At 45.8% G+C, this 17,393-nt stretch overlaps 1 protein-coding gene across 2 annotated transcripts; it reads right to left on the bottom strand.

Annotated features, from left to right (window-relative positions):
* Positions 1-1,817: 1,817 nt before the first annotated feature.
* Positions 1,818-9,187, bottom strand: DRD2 (dopamine receptor D2). 2 transcript variants are annotated; one of them, XM_059829707.1, is made up of 7 exons: positions 8,906-9,187; positions 6,029-6,138; positions 5,374-5,510; positions 4,507-4,697; positions 3,543-3,629; positions 2,556-2,892; positions 1,818-2,011 (listed from the first exon to the last, which is right to left on the bottom strand). In XM_059829707.1, the coding sequence occupies exons 1-7, from the start codon at positions 9,185-9,187 to the stop codon at positions 1,818-1,820; spliced, it is 1,338 nt and encodes a 445-aa protein (XP_059685690.1). The 2 variants fall into 2 exon arrangements, with proteins under 2 accessions (XP_059685690.1, XP_059685691.1); XM_059829708.1 differs by lacking the exon at positions 3,543-3,629.
* Positions 9,188-17,393: the final 8,206 nt, after the last annotated feature.

Genomic DNA, 17,393 nt, shown 5'->3' with positions numbered 1-17,393 from the left:
GTGGCAGCCTTTGGATCAAGGTAGGACTCCTGTTTCAATTTTGGAAAACAGCTGAGAACATGGCATAATTTCTTCTTGATATACAGGTGGAACACATTCCACCAGCACAGTCCATCCCACGGGAAAATGCTTTGTTAGCAATGCAGGAAAACCAGAGAATAAAAGAAACACTCTTGGCAGCGGTCTTTATCTATTCTGAAGCAGAAACTATGTGACTATTCCACAGACTGCATAGAGAGAGAAGGGATTATATTGCTCTCCGGATTGTGTTTTAACATCTTTAGAAAACAGCAGGTAACTAGAACTTGGCAGCCTGCCTCTGCATATGGCTATTGTAATCATCTAGTTCTCCAGATCCTACATTAATTTCTAGCCAGACCTATTTCCATGTAATTTTATTCATCTTACTATATTTTATTTACAGAGATATTACAAAATATATTGTGAACTGAGTAGAATTAGTAAGTACGGTGTGGCTTTGGCAATGCCAGAGTCAGTGCGGTGATATTATGCTGTTAGGGCTTTTCAATTGTTTTAATCCATGAAAGATAGATACCAGGGGGTAAGGGATGCTGGAAACATCCGGACCTTTCCAGAGTCCAACCTGGACACAGGAGCAAGTCCAGCTAGGGACTTTCTTGTTCTTTTATTCTGGCTTTTTCCAAAACACACAGTTTTATCTCATTTCCTGTTAATTTAAATTAGGCACAATGTTATTCCACACTCTCTGTATTGAGCGACATAGGCAAATCGTATCTGAGGTGGTCCTTGGCTTCATGGCGCCCTGAAGTTAGGTGAGAAGAACTGGACCTAACTTTGCTGACTTGTTCAAGTTCATATCTGAGACGGACGTGGCTGCAGATGCCTCACCTGGCACGCTGTCTTCGTGTTTCTGCATTCACCGCACTAACACGCCTCACCTAGTTTTGTAACTTCTTGAAAGAGACTGGAGATGAAATGCTGGTGGGCAGAAACTGCTGCTGGGCTGGCTGATGATAGATGGTAGTTGGTGTCGGGTTTGATCTGAATGTATACCATGCAACACAAGGTATCACTTCTTTAGTTTCTCCCCATCTATTTTTTTGGCTTGGGCTTCTGTTCAATTCATCCTATTTATTCATATTTACACTGATGTAGTGGTCCCACGTGAGACTTACGCTCCCCTTCTTCCTTCTGCCCGTTGCTTGTAGGCCCACGTTGTTGCAGGGATTGGATTTGTAGGTGGCAGAACCTTCTTAGCCCACTTGGGGGACCTCTTAAAGTTTTTTCTCAAAGCTTCAGCAGTTTAACACTGGGTAAGTCAGCTCGAGGTGAAGGCAAAGCTATTGCATGGAGTTTCCGCAAGCTCTGTCTGGCTCCTATTGCGAAGCGGAAAAGACGGTCTTGTCTTTGGTGATAATTCTATCAATGACGTAACACGCAAGCCAGTAGCAGCAGTGACCTATCGCTACCTTCACGTGGCTCTGTGACTATCTGTGTTTAATGCACTCAAGGTTAGATGGCCACAGGCAAGAATCAAGTGAGGGTGTCTTGATTTTTGCTTCCGCTTTAAACACAGTGTGAGGGTAGCTCTGAAAAGTGCCCTTGGGATTGGCGTCCCAGAGTCCAAAGGTCACCTCGAGGGATGAGGAAACCTCCGGCATGAAGGTCCTCGTTACATCCCCACCAAGAGGTGCATGGGCACAGCACTGTTGTAACACTGTAGGCCTCATGCCCCATGCAAGAGCTCGAGACCTCCCCATGGCTGCTGTTTGTGTGCGTGAATAGCATTGGTTTCTTTTTTCTCATTCATAAAAATGCGGTTGCTGTTCTTACTTTTAACAATGGAGGATCTTCAGGAAAGCCTTGCGAAATTCAATGTTGAAGGTGGTGTAAATAATTGGGTTGACAGCACTGTTGACGTATCCAAGCCATGTAAAGGCGCTGTACATTGCTGGGGGGATGTTGCAATCGCAGTGCATGTTCAGGATGTGAGTGATGAAGAATGGGAGCCAGCAGATGATGAAAACACCTGGGGGAAAAGGAGAGAGACAGATTTTGTTTGCTGAAAGCTGGACAAATTTTGAGACTGAGAACAGTAAGGCTCTTTTGGGTATAAAGGAAAAATATTTCCCTGAGGAAGAAGCCTTCTGTTTGTCTGTGAAGTCTCCTAGTCTATATTCTCAGTATCCGGGTACTAAAGAACTTCTTTGCTGATGTAATTAGACCGGTTACATCAGAAAATCTGGCCTTCGGAGGTGCCGGTTTCTTGCTGAGTTATGCTGCCTTTCATGTTCCAGAAAGCCCATGAGCTCTCCTGCCCCTGCACCCAGCTGTCTTTTGGCATTCCAAATGCCTCACGGATGGACAGCTTTCTGAGCCTTTTGTACAGCACTGTGAACTCTTCCTAGCTGGGAAGGAGGTGGCCTTCCTACTGGCAGCTTCTTACCTACACTTCTACCATATCCAGTCAAATTAAAAACAGTCTCCACTGGACATTCGGACTGCCTACCCTAATCCTGGGTAGCTATTGGTTTTCTGCAGAAACACACGAGGAAGCCAATGCGCACGCTCACCGAGTACAATGGCTAGCATCTGAGTGGCTTTCTTTTCCTTCTGTTGTGAGAGTTTCCTCCTGCTCACACTCTTGAGAAAGGTCCTTGTTTTGCCATTGGGCATAGACTGGATCTCAAAGACCTTGGCTGTGTGGGGTGTTTCTTTGGCATGGCCGTTCTTCTCTACTTTCCCAGGGCTGTCCAGTGCCTGCGGGGTTGAGTTGGTGCCCTGATTAGAAGCAACTGGCACAACCAACTGATGGTTACTTGGTGCCGCTGGTTTGATGGTGGTTTTCTCAGGGGGACTGGTACTGGACACCATCTCCATTTCCATCTCTTCCATGTGACTCTCCGCCTCCTGGACAAGAATCAAATGTCCACAACATAAAGACAGATAAATATACAGAGGGTAGCAATGAACATTCCTTACAGAGTGAAGCTGGATGATGTGGAAGAACAATCAATCCCTCTTCTCCCTCCCTACATTTTTGGTAGGTGCTTGGAGAAAGGTCTGTAAAGTGTTTACAGACAAGAATACGTTTGGGTAGGTGGGATCAGCAGAACCGCAGCAGGTGACTCTCCTTTATTGCAGAAAGAGACTAAGAAATGGGAGAGATGCTGTCTCCGCTCCCCATGGATTTTATTTAGGTTTTCAGAATATAAATAAACAAAAATGAAATCAACAAGCAAAACCCAACAAAGCCAATGCAGTCCAAGACTTAAAATAAATAAGAGAGGAGAAGAAAATCAAAGACATAAAATGTTAAAATGTCACGGCTTTTATAGCTGATCTTTAGGTGAGCTTAGTCTGGCTTTCTGAGCTCTATGATCTTAAACCCATGCTCTACTCTAAGGAATGGGAAGAACATTTAAATTTTGAGATTGAATGGTAACCTTTGTTCTTAGTTTATTTTTCTCCCACCCTACATAAATTCATTTTGCATCCTGAGAGGTGAAAAGGGGAAAGCTAAATTCTCTGAAAAGCTACCACTTCTCTTTAACACTCACCACTTTGCGCTTATTAACTTGGAAACTCCCATTGGACTTCACAATAACTGTGCAGAGCTTGACGTCTTCTGGATGAGTGCATTTGTCCTAAGGGGCAAGCACCAGCTCAGAGGTTACACAGCAGATAGTAATTGGGAAGGGAAGCTGGTGAGGGAGGCATGTGGAAATACAAACACAGGGCATGAAGCAGAAATTAATCAGTGCGGCTAAGGTGCTAAGAACGAAGGAAAACTACTCTGAAGAAGCAGTATCGGAGGCAAGCATCCCCTGTGCTTTTCACCAAAGGAAGGACACCGCAAAGATCCGCTTATGTCTCGGCCTATCCCTGTCTCGCTGCCTCCTTTGCTTGACATGACACTGGCCTCTGAGGCAATGCGGTTTGGAGGTAGTGCCTCTGGGACTGAACGTTCCTACTGGTCGTTTTGCATGTGCCGCGAGAGTAGCGTTTTGACAAGTGGTCTCGCGCCTAACGCGCTCAGCTGGACTCCACTTATATACACATCTCATGCTTTGAGAGGCTGTTTTCACTGCAGAGGCATCATTACCAGCGATGTAGTTTGCACCCCAGCCACGCAAACAATTTCCATTGAACTTCTTCGTCACAACGGCAGGACTGACTCAGAGAATAGTATAGCCTGTAGTCTTGGACACCCCAACCCAAACTCAGCAGAGCCAAAGGAAATGCGGTCTGGTAAATGAAGCAGCTCCTAATGCAGGTCTGCTGATGAAACATCCCCTGAGATCCAGGGAGGCCTGTGAAGCACCAGCCAGTGACCTGCTAATCCAGAAGTGTGCAAGGGGGACTCCAGAATGGCACGGGACACAGCATTCACCTTTGTGATCCAGTATTTCACCTAGTCCAGCCAGTGTCATTTGGGGAAGGGAGGAAGTGCTTTGGGGAATGAAGCGGAGCAGGAAGGGGAAAGGACGGAGACTGCTGAGAGCAGGGCGGAGGTCTAGTTACCTTCAGTGGGGCTTGCGTGTCTGAGTCCAGGACGTGGCTGCTGCGCTTGGTGTTGACACGCTTCCTGCGCTTCCGGAGCACTATGTAAATCTGCACGTACACCAGCAGCGTGACAATGAAGGGAACGTAGAAGGAGACGATAGAGGAATACACAACAAAGGCAGGATTGGCAATGATGCACTCGTTCTCATCTGGAAGACAAAAAGTTTCAGGCTTGTTGTCCCTGCTGCTCGGAGCTAGCACCGGCTTGCCCTTCCCTCCCCCTCTACCCGAAGGCGCAGAGATACCCAGAGAGTGAGGGGTTCAGGTTCAGCGGGGTACCACCTGGAAGTGGTACCAGAACAGCAAACTCCCTTTGGGTCACAGGGAGTCACACATGGACCCACAGTCCCTGGCTGTTGCTTGCCTTATAACTAAAAGCCTGCTGATCCTATGCTGTATACAATCCAGTCTTCCCATGAAACTGATGGCTGAACAGCCACTTCTTTTCTCTCCCGTCTCAGTGAAGCTATTTGACCCATGACTTTCCTTTTCACATGTTTTAATATAAGAGGGATTTTGATTTTTGTAGTGGACAAATGTTAATGTAACATTGACGAGCATTGCGTAAACTTCTACACAACCTCAGTTCTGATGTGTCTAAGACACTGGTCTGAAACAGCAAGCGATGAAACAGATCCAGAAGCTGCTGACAGAAATAGTCTAGGATGACACCGGGAGAGGACATCTGAAACAGGGATGGATACATCCCAATAAACCTAAAACCTGATCCCCATGGTTATTCCTGACTTGTAAAAGACTACTACCTGGGGACCCAGTAAAGCCAGGAAGATGCCAATAGCCAGCTGCAGGTGGCGTAACACTCACCTGTGTTGTTGAGGCCAAAGAGGAGTGGGCAGGAGATGGCAAATGAAAGCACCCAGACCACAGCAATCATGACCGTGACCCTGCGCTTCGAGCTGTAGCGGGTATTATACAGCATTGGCATTGCTACTGCTGTGTACCTGCAGGGTGAAGATACAAATCCAGTCTATTGTTATCTTGCCCGTGCTGACAAACTTTGTGGGAAATTACACCTAGTTACTGTGTCGGAAAGCCTGGTCCAGCAAGAGAATACAGGGCAAGTCAGGTTTCACGAATCTCCACGATGTCTGCATTCCCTGTTTTGGAAGGCATGAGGCTGGGGTCAGCTTAGCACAGCGTTTTTGTTCCACTCTGAGCTACTGCCTTCCCACTGATGTCTGCTCCATCATTCAAGTATATAAACAGAAGGACTGAACTAATGGGGACATACACAGACAACTCCATTTACATTCTCAAGACCAGTGATTCTATGTCTGCTTCTGATGGAATCTCTGCTCAGACTTCATTTAGGTCCTCTAAATTGCTCTTCAAAAGACGTCAACACCACTAGTTCTCACCATTTTCAAGCCTCTGAGTCACAGGTAAAATTAGAGTGTACAAAGATGGCTGTGATTTGCTACTGTGGATTTGACACGACTTGCTGCCATGGAGCCCTCACCTGTCAATGCTGATGGCACAGAGGTTGAGGATACTGGCAGTACACATCATAACATCAAGGGTTACAAAGATATCACAGTGGATCCGACTAAACCTCCACTCACCAACCACCTGCAAAGAGAGAGAATAAGGTCAGTAAAAGAATTTGCTGAGGATATGCTATCGAGAGGGTCTAAAGGGAGAATTTTGCACAAAGATATAGACGTGTGCTGGTGGCTGGAGTTCTGCTGGTTCAAGAGGGATCAAAATTTTGTCTACAGAAGTTCCAGCTGAAATCACGTCACATGCAATCAGTCACATGCTGTGTCAAGTAGGATCGTTTGCCACCGAGTGCCTTTGAGGACTTCGTCCTGTCTAGTCTAAAGGTGATGATGGCAAGGCCACAAAGGAAGTACTCTGCTCCTTCCAACCCATTCTTTAGAGCATTCTTCTGAGGGCTGGTGTGATTTTTGTCTTTCCTATTTCCATCCTGTTACTCTGTATTGAGTTGGGCAGCCCAAACAGCAAACACAAACCTGGGCTCCTATTCCAATGACCTAAGGGAGTGCAAGTCTCCTCAAAGTCAGAGTGGACTATGTAGAAGCTTAAACAGGTCCATGAAGCATTGCAAAGAAGTATTAGGAAGGAAATACATTAATTTTATATCCCAAGCACCTCTAATTTTACTTACAGCTTTTTATTTAGACCTTTTTTTGCAATCATACCTAGCAAAGATCAGCAGTAGAGAAGCAGGAGCTTTCCTCATTTCTTAATTAAAAAAATGAGGGTAGAAATTCCTCATGTATTTTTTTTCTTGGTGAGCGAAATGAATTTAATTCAGAGTGAAAATTCTTTGACACACTACATGTTGTGATAAAGACAAAGAACTAATGATAACACTTCCAGTTACCAGTAGCCTTTTTCTCTTCACTTATCTTGCTATTGAAACTGAACTTTGCCAATTAAGTTTAATAGCAATTATTAGGGCTGCTGTATTTGACATGTGATGAAAAAAGTATATTTCCCTCTAATAAAAATAGTCCTACTGCATTTGAAATAGAATGAATAAGATATCTATTCTTCAGTTATTTCTGCTCTGATATACATAACCATAGGCAGCATAAAGAAGGAAGAAAGAATGACTGTATTGAATCCTGAGTGACAGATGAATACTCAGCGATTAAAAAAGCACTTAAGAGGCAGTTACATCAGTAACTTTGAGAATTTGCCCGAAGGCAAAGGTTTCCAGCCAGATATAGGCCTCTGCGCAATCAGTTTCCTAAAGGCATGTTTTCAAGTTTATGGGAGATGGTGTAAACTGCAGAAGTTCTTTCTCTTAGTGCTTTCATTTATGTAGGAGAAACCTCAGAAGTTTGGAGGTAAAAGATTTGTTTGCATCAAGGCTGATTTTTTTTTTTTTTAAAGTATTTCCTTCTGACATTCATTTTTGTCCAAGCTTGTGACACAAAGACTGAAAAAATAATGAAGATTTTTACAGAACAAAGGGTTCTGGCCAGTTTTGATTTCAGATTGCAGACCCAGAGAGGGACCACAGTGTGCCTAACCTACATCAGTCCGATGGCTCCTTCTCTGTCAGCAAGTATTTGTCATGGGTTTTGTTGCTTCAAGCTAGCAGAAGGTTTAGCAGAGTGTGGATAAGAGCAGAAAGGGCAAAAGCATATTAAAAAAAAAAAGTATTGCTGAGATGTAGAGTCCTGATTGTTCTAGTTGGTGGGTTAAGGAAGCTGAGCTTCCTGACCAGCTCCATGCACACATGAGCCCAGAGGAATTGACTACAATCGCAACCTGCCTATGGTAATGTTAATAAGCTTTAGCAGATGCATGATGCTTTACATTTTTAAAGTGCCATGAAAGCAATAACTAACTAGAATGATAATTAACATTGTGGTTTCTCGACAGCCTATGTCATGTCAGTGGGTTTGTTTTGCTTTGCATTAATACTTCATGGGCTTATTGATTATGGCTTCTTCCTCTGCCCTCCTCTGTGTTTTACCATTTTCTCTCATAAGCAAGTGCCTGAAAATTAATTGTAAACCCAATATAGTTTCAGTCTTATGCTTTCTCATCACCGTTCATTCTCTCTTGGTTGTGATTGCCACCAGCATGCCAGCTCTCAGCTGACTGTAGACAGGCATCCCAGCGAAGGGAGAGGGGTGTGCGTCTTCTCTTATTCTTTATTCTAGAGACGCGTTTCATTCTTTCAGGCTATTTACTGTTGCAAGAGTCATTTGTCATCAAGTAAACAGGTGGCAGTCTTGGGAGTATTTGGCTTTCACAAACCACAGTGCCACTCAAATATGGCTCTGTATGCAGAAGCATAGAGGTCTTTTGTACCAAAGTGACGTGCTAATGACAGTAATGCGAAAAGTAGCTCACTTACGATTCTGTTTGTCTCCTATATTGTGACATAAAAGCTCTGGATTTACATCCTACTTCCACAATTGCCTGCTCTTCTTACTACTGTAGTCCTTCAGAAATAGGGTTTTGATTACTATTCAATGCAGTTTATTAGTGTGACACCCATGAGGTTGTTGCAGACTCGTTCTTATCCTTGGGAGTGAACAGTTCATCTATGTAGTTTTGAAAACAACATTGGGGTCCTTTCGCTCTTGACCCCTCTATTTAAAGGCCAGATTTTCTATGCAATTGGGTTGTAATTTGGCCCTCTGAACAACAGTGTATCTTCAAGTCAGCCTGTCATCTGCTCCCATGTCTGTTTCCTGGAAAAATCTGACCAACGGTTAGGAAATTAAAAACGCTTTTGCTTTGGGAAATACAGGGGGTCTTGAAATACCTGATGTCCAGGCTGCTAAACTTCCCTCCCTCTACCCATTCACCAGAAACATTCAGTACTGCAAAAGAAAACTGGGACACCTACCTCCAGATAGACCACCCAAGGCATGACCAGAGTTGCTACCAAGAGATCTGCCACTGCCAAACTCACGATCAGGTAATTAGTGGTGGTCTGAAGGGCTTTTTCTCTGGACACAGCCATACACACCAGCACATTGCCAAAAACAATGACAAAGATGAGGAGGGTGAGCAGCATGGCATAGTAGTTATACTGAGGCTTCTGATCCACATTGGACTCGTTGAGTGGCTTGCTCCAGTTCCTGTCACCAATGTCACCATTGTACCAAGAGAGGTTTAGGGGATCCATGGAGGTAAAAGTGCCAGGTTCCAGCTCCACCCTGACAGAAAGATGTTGAAAAGACAGTCAAAGGCCAACACGTAAAATAAAAATAAAACAATCATGTGCTACCTCCCTCTTGGGATTCTCTGGAGCCTGTTCCCCCTGCCCTGAATTCCTGTGTGCAAGTGGTTGACTGACTGGAAATGCGACAAAGACCCAGAAGGGAGGCTGAACTGATGGTCAGATACCTAGGCAGGGATTCAGGAAGTTAATTTCTGTTTTAAGTTCATCCCCCAGATTTCTGTGGCCAGTCACTCTGTGTTACAGACAATTCGGGCAGAGTGCCTGGGATTTTTGTCGGCTCCCCTGGCCTTCCCGAACCACTAACTGCTCCACGTTAGGTGTGCACAGTTCAGGGCAGATGTGCCATGGCCCACTTTGTTTATTTTTCACGTGGGCCTTTGGGCTGTGGGTTTTTTTCCTTTTTCTTTGCTTTTCCTTCTTTTTTCCCTCCAGCAGGGAAAGAAAGAAATAAAAAACCCCTATGAACCGAATTGTGATGATAATGAAACTTGACAGTAGCAGTTCTGAAGTCAGGGCTGGGCTGTGCCTGCCTTCTGCCATTCCCCCAGCGAGGTTGCAGCGCAAAGGGAAAAATGGTGGGGGCATGACTGGGTGCCATCCCACAGCCCAGCCTGTGCGGCTGCTGACACTGACACAGTGACTCCGTGGAAATCTGTGGCATCACGGTAAACCATCATTTCTTCCCTGGCCAATGGCCACGTGCTGTGCGCTCTTTCAAAGGTAACATGTAAACAAATCGTGGGTTTTGCTGTAGAGTTCCCTAGAACCTATTTAGGTTTTTGTGTTTGTTTGATCCAGACATAGCAAAGACAACTGTACATGTCTTCTAGTCTTTTGGACTTTCTCTGTCTCCCAGGGCTGCCTCTGTGCTCTGCTTCCTTCGCTGGGCTGTTTTCGGCACTCACTAAGGGGGCTGTCACCAAGAGGCCTGCCTTTGGTTTCCACTGGCTATGAATCAGGTCCCAGGCTTGCAGGCGTTTTTTGTGGATGAAGGGGAAGAAGAATGAAGATGAACAGAGATGAGGCAACAATATTCTAAGGAAACGTTGCTGTCTGGATATAGAGTTATCAGTCAGTTATTAGCTGCAAATGCAGACAGCAGAAAGCTGCTCTCTGCTGAGGAAGATGTATAAACAAAGCTAAAGTGTGGGATGTGGTGTGTGAAGGGCAGGTCATGGTTTCTGCTCTGATGACACACTACAGTAGAACTGATATCTCTTAGGTCATATTTCTGTATGGCGCAGGCTAGCGAAGGTGCACGAATGTCCATGAGGTTATATGGACTTTATGCCAGCAGCTGGTGCAAAGTGGTGATATCGGGGCTCTGCATACCCTTAGATCGTTGGCATCCAACTGCACGTATGTCCCCATTGTAAGAAACCGGCTAGAAGTTAAGCCACAGACAGAGCTTGGCAGCAGATGTCCGCACTGGGGTCTTTGTCTGGTGCCAGCATATGAAAAACAGACGTTCCACGTCTGCAGTGCAGAGTGTATTTGGCCACTGGCTCGGGCGTACTGGAAAGACTTTCTCCTGGCTGTGTGGGGAGGCTCTTTTGGCTCTCGTTTAGGCGGGCTCACTTAAGATCTCCCAGGGCAGGATCTGTGCAGTGGGTGCTCGTGGTGGTTGGCACCATCTTCTGGGTATTTCCACACTGTGTCTGGGTCCTGCTGGAGTTTCTACAGGCTTAGAAAAAGAAGGGATTTCCACACGATGTGTGTTTGCTGAAGCAGTATGGGCTAAAATACGGGTATTGTCTCAGTCTGCAAAGCATCCCTGTCCTCCGCACAACTGAGCCGGTAGCACAGGCAGAACTGGACGTGCTCAGATCTGACTGGTGTGCACCTCAGTCCGCCTTTCAGAGAGCCGCAAAGGCCACGAGGAGAGGAGTACTGAGCTGAATTTCACTGTATGAGCTATAGGTTCCCTGAGCCTACCAGAACCGCTAGTGCCAGATGCTCCAAGGACAAGCAAGTGGAGCAGACTGATCATAATAACACGGCTCTGGCATACAGCAGAGACAGACAAATGCTGACATCAAGTCATAGCTGTGCCATTGAGTGAGGCGAAGCACAGCCCTGTCCTGTTTGTTGAAACCGAGCTTTGTCAACCGCTAAATTAGTACAGTGAGGCCAGCAGAAATAGAGCTGTCGTACCCAAACTGCCACCCACAGCTGCAGAGGGTCTCTGCGACGGCATTAATCCACGTTGGTCATTTCAGCCCCTGGCCAGGTTTGCTTGTGTGTTTAAAAGCAAAGCACCAAAATCTGTACCTGGGCCTGAAGCAGTCACTGCATCAAGAAATGGTGACATGTCAGAGAGCATGATCAAAGCGTAAAGGCGAGAGCTGTTGAAAAGCAACTGGAGATTTTGGCTACTTTGGTTTTGGGGTTTCTGGTTTGAGAGGTCTTGAAGGGACCTCTTTCATGGCTCAGCACTTCCCAAAATCCAAGTATTCCATGTTTCTCACGCTGTATCTCCATACAGACCACTGCGATTTGAAAATCTGGCCGTGTTCTCAGACACCCCAAACCAGGCCATTTAATTTTCTTAATAAAAGATGAAGTGAATCCGATTTATTAAACCATGTAAGTGATCAAAATAGCAAAACATTTGCAAATATCAAATTCACCTGGGAACAATGGGTTCTTTATGTTTCACTGAGCTTTTGTGTGCTTTTCTCATTCAAAGAACAATTTGTATAATAATCCTTGGAAATTTGTTGCATATGGGTCCTTAATAGCTGATAATTCAAAAAGTGTCTGTCTGACAGCGCTATCAGCGGCACTTGATAGCTCTACAAATGTCGTCTTAGAAACTGTCAAAGTGTCAGAAATTAATTAAATGTTAGCTTATGTGACTCAGAGTGAAGGGGAAAAAATCAATGCTAAATGCAGCAACAGTTTTTTCTTTTCTCCCGTTGCCCTTTGATAATGCAAAGCTATCTAGAGAAGGCAGAAACATGCATAAAATGCAGGATAAAAAAAAAAGGAACATAGAAAAGTATCTTACAAGTATAAAAGGAGAGTGGAGTGGTTTGGCATGTGCAGCATCGGCCCCTTGGCCCTGTTCTGACTTTTTCCGAGCTCTGACTGCAGTTCACCAACCGGAATTGTGCTTCATGGAGAAAAGGCCAGAGACACGGGTGGGTTATGTGCGCAGTAATTCTAGCCCTGCTCGTTTTACAGGCCACTGCAACTCAGTGGCGGAGTTAGCGGAACCGTATACAGCTCATCTCTCATGCCCATCTATTACTTGATGGGAGTTAGGGAGGATCTAGAAGGCCCTGGATAAAGTGAGCAAAAACTCTCTTCCCTTTCCTTCTGCAGCTTCTGCAAGAGTGGGGGTTTTTTTCTTTCAGTAGAACTATTTTTACAGCAATAATTTTTGTCCTTTCATGCAGCTGGTCATCATGAGGAAAGTTAACAGATTATGTTTGAACATTGTACAAATGAAAAGGCTTGGTGTTTCTATTGTAAAAAAAAGTTTGAATTTGGGAAAATGGAACACAAAAAAGGTTCCAAATATTTTGCATGAAATAGGGAAACTAAAACGGTGTAATTTGCGCTCATGCAATTAAAGGCTGTATCTAGCACGTATCTGCACGGTACAAAACTACAATTACATGGATGACTCTGCTAATTCCTATCTTTTGAGAGTCGGAGTTTTCAGTCCTAAAAATAATCTTAATTTCTCCAGACACAGAAGTGGGAGCATTTGGAAGCATTATGGTGGCCATTAGAGTGTCTTGTGAGTCTTTCAGCACTGCTTTAAGGAGCACTTTTTATTTTACTGCTGACAGTTTCTCAGTAGAGAAGAAAGAAGCACTTTAAAAAGCTGACTAGAAAAGAGAGTGCTTTTTACCGCATTTGTCCAGGCACCTGCATTTTCATAGGAGGAAGGGGTCATAAATACAGAGAGCAGGTAGTGCAAACGGCACCTCGCTATGCATTGTCCTTGTGGGACCTTGCTGAGGTTCAGCATCCCTGAACGCTACCGCCGGAGGGAAAACAGGCTCGGTTTTAGCTGAGACTTTGGATGCAGATGTGGGTAGAGTCCCGAAATGGAACAAATTCTTTGTGAATTAACTGCAGCAAAGCCATTTTAATTCCCATACGGAGTCCACACGGATTTTTAGCATGGCTGGGCTAATCCAGATATGGATTTACTGAGAGGTCAAGGGCAGGACAGAGCAGCAAGGTTGCAGCCTTGTGTCTGATGCCAGCAGTGCAGCATCGCCCCGAGCGTCTCTGCTGCTTCCTCCTTCCGCCGGACCAGGCGTACGGCCGGGTCTGTGCTAGTCCCCTTTGCATGGACTTCCTTCAGTGCCCCCGTTCAAGCAGGGCCTCGCTGGGAAGCAGTTTGCCGTCCGGAGGAAAAGAGCCACTCTCAACACATTCCCATGCTTCCCAGATGTCTTCCAGCAGCTGGAGGAAATCTGCTGCCTGGCTGCTACTCTCTGCTGGAACTGACAGGGAAGAGGCAGCCAGGAGAAAGGCTGTACATGCAGAGCCCGAGATTTTCTCTCCCTTGTAGTTAACTCCCCATTCTTTTCAGAGAGCAAACTGAAAAATATCTTTGTTTGCAATGCCGGCGCTTCTCCTTGGCTCCTCGTGATTGATCATCTAATTACATTTGTGGCCAACAAGCACGGCATCTCTCTGGTAAATGTGTCATGTTCACAACTGGCAGCAGCAAACCCGTTTGTCTTTCTGGTAAGATCTGCAACACGAAACGTGTATTAAGCAGAGAAGCAGAGTTTGCTCTATCATGTAGAGATGGACGCACCAGAGAGCTCGCTGGGAAGCAGGGAGCATGGGGCTCCGGCAGAAAGTCATCCCTACAGCTTGCCTGTGTTTGCCTAGTCTCCTGGGTCTGCCCTCTGCTCTTAGTTCCGTGCTAGGTCAGAGAGGCCCTGATTCAGTGCAAACGCCGCCTTTTCCCGCAGAAATAGCAGAGGTGTAATGCTCTTTGTGGTCCTTACTCTGCTTGCAAGCACCCTCAGGCATGAAATATTCACAGGCCTGATCCCCAGCTAGCATCAGTGTCTAGCAGGCACCGCGATGCCTGTCATTGGAGCATCTGCCTTCTGTTTGGTAAAGATTTGTTGCCTTCAGCGCTACTCTGGGCTTGGCTGCCAAGACGTGCAGTCAGCCTTTGCTTCACCATAAACCAGTGTGAAATTCCCTAAGGTTTTGCCCTGGAGATGATGAAATTTGGAGCTCAGGCTGGCAGAGGCAGGAGCTGAGGGATGCGGCTGCAGGAGCTGCTCCCTGCCGCGATGCCTGAGCCGTGGCTCCCTGGGCAGGCAGCGCTGCTGTGAGCTGGGGGGGTTGTTGGTTGGGCACACTTTCGGGGGCACGCTCTCCCGTGAACTCCAGACACGGTCACGCTGCTCAGCCTGGGACTCCCGGTTGCCAGAGCACCTCAGTGCCTGAACTCTGTGTGGACCTAACAGGAAAACAACACCAAAAGGCACCAGCAGCCATATCCTGGTGGCAGAGGTTTCCACGGCAGCCTTGGAACAGTCTCCACCTCCCTTTCCCAAGGTGTTTCTGGCACGCAGCTCTTGCCAGAATGCCCGTTTCCATCTGATTGCTGCTACCCAGATGTACCCATCAGGTTACTGAAAGTCTAGCCCAGGACTATGAGAGAAAGGTGTTTAGAGACAGGTTTGCTCCAAAGGCATTTCGGTTTTGTGGAAATCAATGTCTAAGTGAAATTTGCACAGTACAGTGCCTCCCTGAATATTGTCATTTTCCTCTGAAATTTTGGAATCAATGTGCCACAGGAAAGCTGTCAAACTGACATCCTTTCTGTCCTGAAGATGCTTCTTGTTGCTGTTTACTGGGCTCCCCTGAGAACGCGACTGCGGCATCCCAATCAAGGGAAATAACATATTCTTTTGGAGTAGGGAGGTGGTGGGAGAGAAGGAGAAGGGGCAAGTGTGTTTGAGGAGCTGGGTTTTTTCTCTGTTCAGGAGCACTGTGCAAAGGAAAGCAGTTTCTGGAGTAGTTTTGCTCTTCCTTGCGTGTAAGCCCAGAATTGATAATCCATGCTGTGAATTCCTGGTCGTGGTTCACTGGAGAGCAAGGAAGGTGTGTAACAGCTAGCTAGCAGTGAGCAAGAACCTCTTCCCATCCAGTCCTATGCAGGAGACAGTGTCTGCAGACATTGAGAAGGGGGAGGAAAGGTCAGGAATTAGGAAAATATCGTAAATTCTGTCTTGACCTGAGAACCATAGTACCTGATGCTGATGCAAAATCCTGGCCACCTGCCTTGGCATCTGACGCTCCAGGATCAGCCGATACACTGAACACAACAAACAAGGTCCTGGTGGCTTTCAACAAACCTGACTCCCCCAGGCACTGAGTAGGGCGTGCAAATATAGCAGGGATTTGGTGGCTATGACTGATGAGGTCCTGGCAGTAATTACCTTTGAAGCAGTTTTGAGCACTGACTGTATCTCTTCAGAAGGCAGTACTGGGCAAACTTAACTTTCTACCCTCCTCGCATTTTCTTGGTGGTAAGTCTCTAGTAATAAGTAGAATGCACAAGCAGTAGGCTTAGCTACCTCTGCACCTAGAGGTACAGAAATTGGAGACAAAGATCCTGACAAGGCTGGGTTTTTGGGGGGCTGACTTCTAACCCCAGCGCTGTGCAACCTTCGTATCTATCCAATACAACAGTTCTTCCCATCAGCTCCTTGCAAAAGCCTCTTGAAAAGCTTCCTCCTCTCCTGCTTTTCTGTACGGCCCCCCATTCTTCAGATCCTTTGTCATTCGAAGTATGAGTACAAGGCATTTTAACCACAGTTACTGCTCGCTTCTGATTCAGAAACATTGCTGCGTTTCGCTTGGTCTTGCATAAGACCTAATTGGATCTTCCTACTAGAAAGCGTACATATGTCCCCCCGGAGTGTGGTGTAAAGCAGCTGATGTAAGCACTTCCTCCTGTAAGTGCTCAGAAGTGCTATTAGCACGGCGTTTGTATATAACACACTCTGCCACACAGGCCTTTCAGTCACCCATGTTAACCGTTCTTCTCACTGATGCCACAATATTTTCTGTTCACAGCGCTTTACTTCTCGGTAATTGCTTTGTTCAGAGCTCCCTGCACTAATTCTGTAATGTGAATCACCGCCTCCCTCGCAGCAGCCCCGGGACAGAGGGTGAGGAGAACCACAGCAGCCTGAGCTCCTTTCTCTGGAACGCAGGGCAAGTTTCCCTCCTTGGGAGTCAGTGGCAGGATGAGCTTCTTGCGACAGCCTTGGAACTCAAGAACTGCAAGGCTGATTCCTGGTTTTTATGCAGATGCTCTGATGCTTTTGACTTCAAGAAGTCATTTGATTTCTCAGTTCTCCATTTCTGTATTAGTGCATTCATCATCCCTCTTTCCCTATGCTGCCATGAATTTTCACCCAAGTGTGAAATTGCATTGCAGGGAGGACAGGAAAGAACTTTTTCTTTTTCCCAGAGCCCTTGTCTGTTATCCCTGGGTACAGTGCTGACGGAGCAAAACATTTCCCAGGACTGCTATGGTATTGGCAGAAGTGGCACAAAGGGAACAGAGTGTGTTCCTGCCCTCCCTATTGAAAACCAGCGCACGCATTAGTCTGGACCATTTGGAGAAGGATGTTCTGAGGCTGAATTTCACTGGGAACTGACTGCCTCCTGCTTTCATGTCCTTTGAAAAATCTCACCCTTAATTAAAGGCTTGCCAGGTTTTTGTGCAAGTTCTAATGGAAGGGAAGAATTGAGTGATATCTTCCCCATAGGTGGAGAAATGCACATTTAACTTGCTTTAGCATGTCTTTCTGCTGATAAAAAGCAGGTTCCATCTTTAAAAAGGCCTCCTCTCTATTTAAGACCTGCAGCTTGTCATAGGGTTTTATCAAGAATTACTTGGAATTTTCCGATTTTAACATTTTCTTATTCCAATATGATAAACAGTCAAAACTAATAACTTTTGCAAGGAAAAGTTGTAGTGGATTGGCGTGTGGGTTTTTTTCATAAATGAGCTTTTCAGAATCTATCAGGATTTCAAACCTGTTAAAACATCTTATGTCAAAATGAGGGGAAAAAACCCCAAACAAAATAACTGTCTACTCTGAAATTTTAGTTAAATTGTGCCCTTTTCTTTGAAAAGATC

Source organism: Gavia stellata, chromosome 26, assembly GCF_030936135.1.
Source record: "Gavia stellata isolate bGavSte3 chromosome 26, bGavSte3.hap2, whole genome shotgun sequence".
NCBI lineage: Eukaryota > Metazoa > Chordata > Aves > Gaviiformes > Gaviidae > Gavia > Gavia stellata.
This window is presented reverse-complemented; position numbering and strand designations above follow the sequence as displayed.